The sequence below is a fragment of the Manis javanica genome, chromosome 11 (assembly GCF_040802235.1).
Source record: "Manis javanica isolate MJ-LG chromosome 11, MJ_LKY, whole genome shotgun sequence".
NCBI classification, from domain to species: Eukaryota; Metazoa; Chordata; class Mammalia; order Pholidota; family Manidae; genus Manis; species Manis javanica.
Window position 1 is genome coordinate 71,384,007 of NC_133166.1, and position 10,968 is coordinate 71,394,974.

The window sequence follows — 10,968 nt, forward strand, 5'->3', positions numbered from 1 at the left end:
TGACAGTGATCAGGGACAGTGGTGTGGTCCATCACAAAGTTGGTTTCAGTGATCGTCCTTAGCTTTTTAGAACAAGTAACACAAAATAGCTTCAGGAAAGACCTTGGTTCCCCCTTCCCCTTTTCTCCTATTAAGAGGTTACCTGTATTTTCAAATGAGTCTTTTTTCAAAGGCTCTGTGACTAACTGTACACCCAGTACACGTAGATAGTAAGATTTCACCGCTTTTTATCTAGTCCCCTGTAACCCACACCCTCCACCTAAGTGCCACTGGCCTGGGTGGTTCTCTGCACATGTTGCTGCCTGTAGTAGGTGAAGGCTCATTGTCTTTAGCTCTTGTAATTCCTGTTGCCTTTAGAATCTCTTCCAGTAATAGCAGCTCCATCCATGTGGACACGACCCCAGATCAAAGACTTTAAAGAGAAGATTCGGCAGGATGCAGATTCTGTGATTACAGTGGGCCGAGGAGAAGTGGTCACTGTCCGAGTACCCACGCATGAAGAAGGATCATATCTCTTTTGGGAATTTGCTACAGACAATTATGACATTGGGTTTGGGGTGTATTTTGAATGGACAGACTCTCCAAACACTGCTGTCAGCGTGCATGTCAGTGAATCCAGTGATGACGATGAGGAGGAGGAAGGTACAGCCATTGGTCATATTTAGTAGTTACTAGGTTGTATGTTGGCAAAAATGGCAGCAGTTCAGATGTCAGCCAACCTGTGCTTCCTGATTAACAATTGCCAGCTGGTCAGGGACCCATCTCTTCACTACTGGGGCCCTGGGCTGAGGAGACTGTGAGAAGCCAGCCCTCCTGTAGGGACTGAATGCTGAGCACAGTTCGCTTTTGAATGCTGGGAAGGTCATGTGTTGAAAAGCCAATGTGCAAGGTCATTTTGAAAAATTTCTAAGGAGCATGCAAGGCATTCGGCCAACTCAGATTTATTTAAACATGTTTCTGATACTAGCTTTTAGGTAGTTATTCTAAGATTTTTTAAGTGTAAATACAGAAACTCATTAGAACATCCTCCCTAAAAATGTTGTCATCATTCTTCCCCTACTTTACTGGCATTTAATTTCTTATTTTCTCTAAGTAGACAAAATTGTGTTTCCAAGGACAACCTAAATTGTCTTGGTCTAAGAAGTAGGTTATAAAATGCATTGCTTGTTAATTGAGAAGATGGTCTCCTTAATTTTGTTATCCAGGAAGTTTAAAACTAAAGGTGTTCTACACACTGTAGCACTTAACTATTTATTGCCTTGATTGAGAATGATTTGGAAGAGTGCCACTGACTGAGAATAGTTCCAAGAACTGGGAAGTACTTCTCCAAGTCACCTTTCAGGTGACTGGTAACCAGACTGCTTATTCTCAAAGGGCGTTGGTGATTCGTCACATGGTTTCACTAGGATATGACACTAGGATAACTGTAAAGAAGTTGTTGGAAGTATGTGCAGGGAACCTATTAAATGGAGTCAATCAGGTTAATTACTGCACCATGCCATGCTCTGCGCCCCGGGTCATGCATGAGAACACACAGGCCAGTTTCACTTCGAAGCTGCTCTGTCTTACATGGTATTTTGTTTTCAGCAAGTTTATTTCTGAGTACATCTAACAAGGTAAAGTGTTGCCCATAAATATTACCAAGTAAACCAGAAAGACAAGATACAAGAGTGAAAAACCAAGAGGCTAAAGTCACACAAGCATGGTGCAGGGCAGGTGCCTCTGCCATGGGCTGATGCCCTCAAAGTTGGCCTTGCATCAGCCTCTCTGATGGATCCAGGGCCTCATCACAACCAGACGTGCATGTGCACGTGTGTGTGTGTGTGTATGTGTATGCAGATTATGGTACTTAATCTGTGACGAGTTTGTGAATACACAGGCCAATTCTCTGTTCAGAAGTAGGTTGAGGTGACATGTTTCTCCTGGCTTGTCTTCTGGCAAGCTTCTCCAAGGAGGTTATTTCCTATCTGAGCCCTCCGCTGGTTATCATTTTGGGTTATTGATGCTAAGAGGAGCACAGGTATTAAATGACTGGGATCCAGTGCCTGTCTAGAGGTGAGAACCATCACCCTTGACCTTTGCTCTTATATAGCACTCTTTCAGTAGAAATGGCATTCATTACCTGTCCTCGTGCCCTTCCTAACCAGATGAGTCACAGCTCAAACCGCTCCATTAAAATCTGTTAACAGTTCAACAGGGGGGAGCTATTGCTCCCAAGAATTGTTTGCTTTTAGTGAGCACAGCTTTCTTCTGTTTGAAGATGTACCGGTGCACAAACTACATTTGTCCATATGCCATACTCCCCCGTAGGGAGGCTCCTGTGCCATCTCCCTAAGAAACCTCCCATGTCTTTTCCACACTGTGAATTTTATGGAGGGGTCCTTTTAGCTCAGTTTGAGATGGAAGAGGAGTCCAGTTTTTTTTGTTTGGTGCTTTGGTTTTTCTCCATTAGGTCTTAGGAAGATAGTTTATTTTCTCTGAAGAAGCATGGATGATAACTCATTCATCTGCTGTTAATTCTCTATTTTATTGTTTCCAGGTCCCAACTCTTTGCTTATATTGATGAAAGATGCATTGTTCATCTCTCTCAGTAACCTTTACTTTTACAGGTTTTGAACAAAATTTGGGTCATGACTTAATGAACCAGTAATCTCTTTGATGGATATCCTTATAGGCAATAGTGTACATTTTGATTGGCTCTGTATTTCTCATTTGCAAACAAAGGGCATTTAATTTAATATATAGCTATGATAAAGCATATCTGACTTGGGCCTCTTTATAAGTGTCATTTCCTTTTTTTTCTTTTTAATAATTTTTTTATTTTAGGATATGTTAGATTTATAGAAAAGTTACAAAGATAGTACAAAGAGTACCCCACACAGCCATCCAAGGTCCCCTATTGTTGACATCTTATAGTACGGTCATTGTAACTCCTGAACCAATATTGATACTTGTTATTAACTAAAGTCCCTATTTATTCAGATTTCCTTAGTGTTTACCTAGTGATCCAGGATCCCATCCAGGATGTCACATCTCCTTAAGCTCCTAGACAGTGAGTTTCTCAGACTTACCTTGTTTAAATTCTTCTTGGTGACCATTGACAAGCATCACACAGTTAACTCATGTCAACAGAATTCACTCTGCTATGTTATAAACCTGAAAGTCTCCTATCTTCTGGGCTGAATATATCCACCTGACCAATTTTCCCTGAGGCTGTTCATATTTAATATGTTAAGCTGAGGCTTCTAGGCTGGTTCACAGTTTTCTTACTCCGGGTTTCTAGAGGAATTTTTTTTCCTAACCTCATACCATTACAGTTTAAAACAATTAACAGGGGCAAACCCAGAATCAACTCACTTTTGCCACCCGGATCATCCCTGGGTTACATGGCCTAATGAAAATAGTTGAATTGTTAGAATGCCTCCCAATGCCTACCTCTCTACTGTGGTTTTCTCATTTCACTCTTCATATTTAAGATACATAGAAAATAGTAGTCCTCATATGCTCCGTCACTGGTCCTAAAATAAGGAGGACTCACATTTAGAAGAAGGTGGATCAGAGCAACATTTTTCCTTGGTCTTACTCATGTGAGTGAGATCCCAATATCGGGAGGAATTGGGGGTTGAAAAGATGTGGAAAGGGAGGTGGGGCTCAGAACAGGAGCAGTAGTCAAGGCAGAAGGGCATGCTGCCTACCAGAATTCACCACAGTTCCCAGGGCCCAGGCAGGGCTTGGTACACAGCCATGGCTCAAATACATGAAAGAAGGAACCCATTCATGGCCGTGCACATAAAGTGTAGAATGGATCAAGAGAATTCCTAGTCAGCCTTTTCTCAAAGGGTAGAGTTTCAGGGATTGGTGCAAATGTAGTTTTTCTGGATCTGTCCACTGACTTGTCTCTATTTTCTCTCATAGAAAATATCAGTTGTGAAGAGAAAGCCAAAAAGAACGCCAACAAGCCCCTGTTGGACGAGATCGTGCCTGTGTACCGGCGGGACTGTCATGAGGAAGTGTATGCCGGCAGCCACCAGTACCCAGGGAGAGGAGTCTATCTCCTCAAGTTTGACAACTCCTACTCCTTGTGGAGGTCAAAGTCAGTCTACTACAGAGTCTATTACACTAGATAAAGATGTTACGGAGTCTGGAGTCTAGGGTTGGGCAGAAGATGGCATTTTACTTGGAAATTTCTTTTGACTTTGTGAGCATTGCAGTCAGTGTTTGCCCTCTTGCTTTTGGTCTGGTGGTTTGTGAACTCCTGTTGGGAAGCAGGATTTCCTTGAGACTGAAGCATTTATTTGGGGATAAAGGGATTCTTCAGACTCACCCAGCTCTGGGTGCTGACAGCAGTCATTAGTGGATGAAGGCATATGAGCCTCATGCTAAATCTTTAAAGTCTCCAACAAGACGTCCCAGAGTTGACCCCACTCGGCTGATGGGTGATTGGCCGCTGCCTGTCCATATGTTTTATGAGAGCCCATACTTACAGGATCCTCTGATTTGAAATCCTTATATTAGTAGTCTCCATGAGGTACAGCTGATTTTGATGAAGGTCACTATCTCAAAACACTTACGACCTCACAGATTATAATAAAAAAAGAAATTGCCTCAGTTTGATCTTGTGAATGACCCAGGTTGATTTTGCTTCAGAGCAGCTGTTTAAGTTTAGAGTTACATTACAGAGAATTATTTTCTTATATAATCTAAAGAATGTTCAAAGCTGACTAATAATTGAAGTGTCAGGACACATGGAGCACCCTAGACACGTGGAGCACCCCAGACATCATCATGGCAGCCTCCACAAACCCTCAGGCCTTTCCTCCTCATCTGCTGTTCGTACTACCAGTAACAAAACAAAAATAGTTCATTTTGTCTAATTTGGCTTTATAGAGCATAGTTAGAGTTTTGTAAACTCAGATTGGCACCTACTGAATTAAAACACAAAATCATTTAAACATAATTCTGTGTATGAGGAATGACATTGCGCTAAGTGGAAGTCACTGCCAGAGATGTTCCATTTTCTTTTAATTTGTTATTACTTAGGCACAACCCCTACATGATCCCACTTGGAATTACTTACTAGAGAGAACTGGAAATGTATATGCTTGTGCTTAAGTTTTTTATAGCTTTAATCTGTATTATGTCTTTCTTGGTGGGAAGAGGTACATCTTTGTTTTCTGTACTGAAAACAAATATGGATTAATGGTCTCAAATGTGTATAAGTGATTGACTAATCTAGAGATTCTTGTTTCCAAAAGGGAGGGTGGTATAGATAAAAAGTGATAAAAATGGCAACATACACATAACGTTGTTGTTACATGTTGTTACTGAAATACTTCGATTTTAAAAATTTCAAATCATAAATCACTTTCCCATAGAAGGGTTTCCGTTGATTAGCTGCGTGTATTCTGTAGAAGTTCACTGATGTAAGGAGTTGTTTGTTTTTCGTGTGCTGCATTTCTGTTTTTTAATACCTGGTTTTGTACATACCTAACTGTTCTCTCTTGGTTGCTCAGAAACTGGGTTATTTTCTCCTAAGCAGTGCTTACCTTGTGTTTCTTACTCTGGATTCAGAAGTTGCAGCTGGTAGCTATCCACACTGTTAAACCGGAAACACTCGCCAGGCTGTCCATCATTTCTCATGTATATATGGTAAAGAAACCACAGGGTTAGGCACTTCCTAGCTTTTTTTTTTTAATGAGAAAATACTGTATTTAAAATGTAAAATAAACTTTTAAAAGCAGGCACTAATATATATTTCTTCCAACCTTTGATTACAGATTTGTCCTTGCACATGTTAAGATGAATTATCTTCTAAAAATACTGTTCTTGGGAGCATGTATGTTACTTTAGGTTCCTGTCACGTGTTCATGTCAGACCCTTTTTTGGTTTTAAACTTTTTTATTGCCTTTGGCTGTTGATTAGTACAGTACAAGTATGATTCCAAAAAGGTCTTGAAAATAATATATTTAATCAATTAAAATGTTTATCCATAACTTGTTGATGTTTCATTAAGAACTCAGAGTTACTCTCTGAAGCATTCGTTCTGTATTTCATTATTTGGGTAGGACAAGAAGAAAGGTGTTAAATTATCTTTTCTGTTTTAAAAAGTTAAAATAACAGTAACAAACTATTTCTGGCTAGTTATCTACTTTTTGCTGTGAATCACCCTACTGAGTTGACATAGATTTACATTTTTCAGACTTCTTGATGACAGGAAAATACTGGTCTTTCTTACTGAAAGTGACTTGTCATAAGATTATTTCCCCTGCATAACCATTGTGTGTCCCGTGTTTCCTGAAGCACGTGGGGTCAGCCTGTTTCCTGAGGAGAGGCAAAGCAGTCAAGGGCAGAGTTGGGGCCCAATCAGTATGGCTTGCCAGAAAGTACTCTACAGATGACCCCACCAAAATGTACAAGGGTGCCTTGGACATTAACAAAATTCTTCTTTGAAATTTGGAGAGAAGAATGAACAGATCATGTCACGTTTCTTGCTGTGTCAGAGTACATGAAGCCAGACCAGAGTAAGGGGAGGGAGAGCTGGTGTGTGTGAGCTCATCTTGGAACCTGTGCTCCTCAACCTTGGCCAGTTTCATCTTAACAGAAGAGAAGCAACCAGTTCAAAATAATAAATGATGGCTAATAATTTCCTGGGGCTTAGAGCTACAACCAAAGCCATCTTTGCATCCGTCCCCAACTTTTTTCTTAACTCAGTACTTCTGTCAACAACTTAAAAATATGTGCATGTCTACATTTGCTCTCTTACACACTAAACTATGTTTTCTACCTTTATCTTGCATCTACCTACCACTTCAGCATTTTATTAAAAAATATTATTATAATAATAATAAAGGGAGAAATGTGGGATTCACATATAAATCAAGTATAAAAATCAAACGAATATTCATATTTGACCTGATTGTTTATAGTTCATAATGAGTGATCAAAACCGAAAGTTTCTGTGATGACTGTCCTTGTACTGTTCACCATGTAAGAACTTATTCACTATGTAAGAATTTGTTCACCATGTAAGAACTTGTTCGTTATGCTTCAGAAGATTGGAGACTGACGAGAATTAGGCTGGGGGTGGATTAATGATTATGCATTGAGCATTGACTCCCCTGTACAGAATTTTATTGTTGTTAACAACCATTTGATCAGTAAATATGAGAGATGCCCTCTCAAAAATAAAAAATAAAAAAATAAAATAAAATAAAATAAATTCATCACCAAAGTCAAAAAAATAAAAATAAAATAAAAATATGTGCATGTTTGTCTTCCTGGGGTAAAACAAGTCCTAATGAATTTCTATTCACTAACTTTTCAAAATGTGTTCAAATCAACATTAGACTTTTCTCACATTTATTTGCCTAGAATTCTTCAACTTTCTTATAGAAAGCTATTTAAGACCAAGTTTATTACTGTCCTTTTCAACATTGTTAATTTGAATTAATTATTATACTGTCACTATTTCAAGTGCTTATTCTGCTGGATTTATTTTGTAATGAAAGATGAAATATTAGCTCTGTTTTTATTAGTCGACATGCCACTTACAAGTTGCGATTTGATTGGGGTACTTAATTCAATACCAGGAAACGCAGTGGTTGACTTCTCCAGAAGTGACATTGGCATTTGGCCTCAGGCTGTCAAACATGCAGGAAGAATATAAACTGGAACTAACTCATTTCTTGTAGCTGCAATGAAAGCTTATGTGTGATTGCTCAGTTCATCCCCATGAGGAACTGGTGACTTGCAAGTACAAATTCGATTACAAATGCTGACTTTCTTTAATCTTTCTTTAATAGCACACCTATACAATTAAAACATTTTTTACCCTTTCCAAGGTGATTCATTGAAATATCTCCAGTTGAAGGCAATAAAACTTTTTCTTTTTGGTGTGGCAAAATACAGAAATGTAAACATGTTTTTCATAAGGTCTTCATTTTGCAATTTTTAAGATTTCACATTGTGTTATAGAGAGTTTTTCATGTGTTCTTTCCTCTGAAACACTTGATATTATCAGACTTAAGTTTTGTAAGTCTGGTGGGTGAAAAATAAAATTTCATTTTAATGTGTGTTTCCCTAATAACTAGTAAGTTAAGCATCTATTTGTATTGGTCATCTGTATTTCCTCTCCTATAAATTGCCTGTTTGTGTCTTTTAACCATTTTTCAATTAGGTAATTTTTTATGTTTTACTAGCATTTAAAAATATAGTTTGTGTACTACTTATACATTATATATAGGTATTTTCTTCTTATTGCTAATCTGTTAATTTTGTTGATGGTGTTTTGTGTGTGTGTACATGATCATAGACATTATAAGCTGTGTTGTCAGTTTTATTCAATTTTTTTCCTTTATGGCTTTTGTATATTTCCATACATATGAGTCTGTTTCTGGACTCTCTTCTATTTATCTGACCATTTATATGCTAATACTATAAGTTAACTATAGTTTTAAAATAAGTTTTGATACAAGGCAAATCTCCCCTGTTCTTTTAATACTTTTTCTTGGCTATATTTATACCTTTCTTCCTTATGAATTTAATCATTAGCTTGTTCTACTTCATGAAAAATCTTACTGGAGATGTGGCCAGTTCAATGTGAACTTAAATTGCATTTTAAAAGATAGATAGTTCTTTGTTCTTAAATGGTTATCTTCAGTAGAAGAGTTGGAATGTGCACCCCGTAAGTGGTCTTCCTTGCCATCATTAGTTAGGACAGTAGCTAACCTGGGACAACAGAGACTCACAAGTAAAGTACCTCAGATAAGAGGTTGATCTTACAGGTCAGAAGAGGCAAGTGGTGCAAGGCAGGTGGTCTCCACTAATTTGTGATGTGATTGAGAGCCTCCAATTTCTTTAATTTTGTTGCTGTGCCATTCCAAGGGGTGGTATTGCTTGTATATGCATGGCTAGAAGCAGGCTTGCCAGGATCACATTCCCTGTTCAACCAGGGTGGGAGGAGAGGGAATATATACAGTTTTATGGGGAAGTCCCTTATTTCTGTGCCTTTTTCATCAACAAATCCTTAGTTACATGCACCTTTCAGCTGCCATATCTTGCTGGGCAGTCATGTGCCCGGCCAAACTTGGAGAGGGGTGTTTATTATGAAAAGGAATTGGGTTCTAGTGGACAGTAAGACTGCAGTAACCAGTTGTATGTTTTAAAATATAGAACTTATATTGAATTTTTTTTCATTATAAAAGCCATACCCACTTATTGTAAAAAAAAATTTAGACCATAAAAATGGGTAAAAAGAGTAGAACAAAAATTATACGCCTACCCTAGGAATAGTCATCATTTGGGAACTTTCCTTCTGTTTTTTTTTTCCTGACTTTCAGTTACAATCAGCCCACAGAAAAGTGTGGAGCACAGTGTGAGTGTTTATTACCCACCACCAGCCACCCACACTGGCCACGTTTGCTGTTTTGCCTTATTTGCTGTAGGTCTTATCTAAGTAATAAAACATTAATGGAAGAGTTTGAGCCCTGTGTGCTTTTCCTAATTACAATTCTTCTTTCTTCTGCCAAGGATAATCATTCTGACTTTGATGTTTATCATTCATATAAATATATACATTATTAAAAGTTATTTTCCGAAAAAGGAGATAATACAGGTTTTTGCAGAATGTTTGAATTTTTATAAAATATCACTCAACAGTTTTTTCTGATGTACATTATTTTTAGTGATGAGCTGCATAAAGCTCTACTCTCAGTAATCCATCATGTAGACACTATCACCATGTAGTCATTCTGCTTTTGGACATTTAGGGTTTTTCCAAGGTTTCCACGATTACAAACATCCTTGTATGTGTCTCCTTAAGCCCACAGTAAGAGTTTCTGTAGTGTATATACAAAGAAAGAGAAGTCATAGACTGTATTTCTTCAGGTATTCTAGATAATTCAAAACTGTACCCATTAAAACTGTGAAAAACAATATTTGAGTTTCTGTGTTGCACATTTTTTGACAGATTTTGTTATTTTTTACCGGTTCAGTGAGTGTTTAACAGTCTCATCTGTGGCTTAATTTGCATTTCCTTAATAACCAGTGAGGATAAGCATCTTTTCATGTTACTGGCCTTATGTGAATTGCATGTTTATATCCTTTGTCCATTAATATGCTGGGCTTTTTCTTGGTTTGTAAGAATAAGTGGTCTGGGTACTATAATTTTTTGATCCACATGCATCACAGATAACTGGGCACCACACTTTGGATTGTCTTTTTACTTTGTTTATAATGTCTTTTATTTAGAAGTTTTTACTTTTATTTTAAATTAAGCTTTCATGTTTTGTGTCTTCCCTACCTTTTTAAGAAGTTTTCCTCAACCCCGAGGATAGAAACGTGGTCTTCTGTATTTTAAAATGTGCTCTGCATTTAGGTCTCAGGTACCCCTGAAATTTATTTTGGGTGTGAGATAGGGGTTTCTTATTACTTTATTTTTCTGTAGGGATAACTAAAATTATTCCAGACCATTCATAGATTAATTATCCTTTGTATATTTTGGCTAGTTTTGGTTGCTTTTCCTTACAAACTTTATTTTTCCCTTTTAGTTTTTTGAATATTAATACATTTACATGGTTCAAAATTCAAAGATACTAAGGCTTCTGTAAAAAAAGAGCTTACTACCCTGTCCCCAAGTCACCTGAGGACTCAAACTTTGATCCGTGGAGGCAACCAGTATTACCAGTTTCATGTGTTTTACACATCAAGTAAAATAAGTACATATTTCTAAATTCTTCTCTACCCAATGTACTCCACAACTTTTTTCACTTAGTTTTATTTTGGCAATCTTCCTATGTCAATACATAAGAGCTTCTTCATTTGTTTTTTTTTCTCTCTTTGTATTAGGTGAAAGTCATAGCAAGCAACTGACCATTTTAAAGTGAACAATGCAGTAGCATTTAGTACCTTCACAGTGTGGTGTGACCATCACCTCTCTTAAAACTTTTTCATTATTCCAGAAGAACATCC

At 37.7% G+C, this 10,968-nt stretch overlaps 1 protein-coding gene across 1 annotated transcript in view; it reads left to right on the top strand.

Moving 5' to 3' along the window:
• The window catches only part of ACBD3 (acyl-CoA binding domain containing 3), a 59,436-nt gene extending 49,503 nt beyond the window's left edge, over window positions 1-9,933 (top strand). Inside the window, exons 7-8 of the mRNA XM_037008883.2 lie at window positions 358-642; window positions 3,916-9,933. Coding sequence (XP_036864778.2) covers window positions 358-642; window positions 3,916-4,127 — 497 coding nt within the window. The 3' untranslated portion in view covers window positions 4,128-9,933. The remainder of the gene's footprint in view (window positions 1-357; window positions 643-3,915) is intronic.
• Window positions 9,934-10,968: the final 1,035 nt, after the last annotated feature.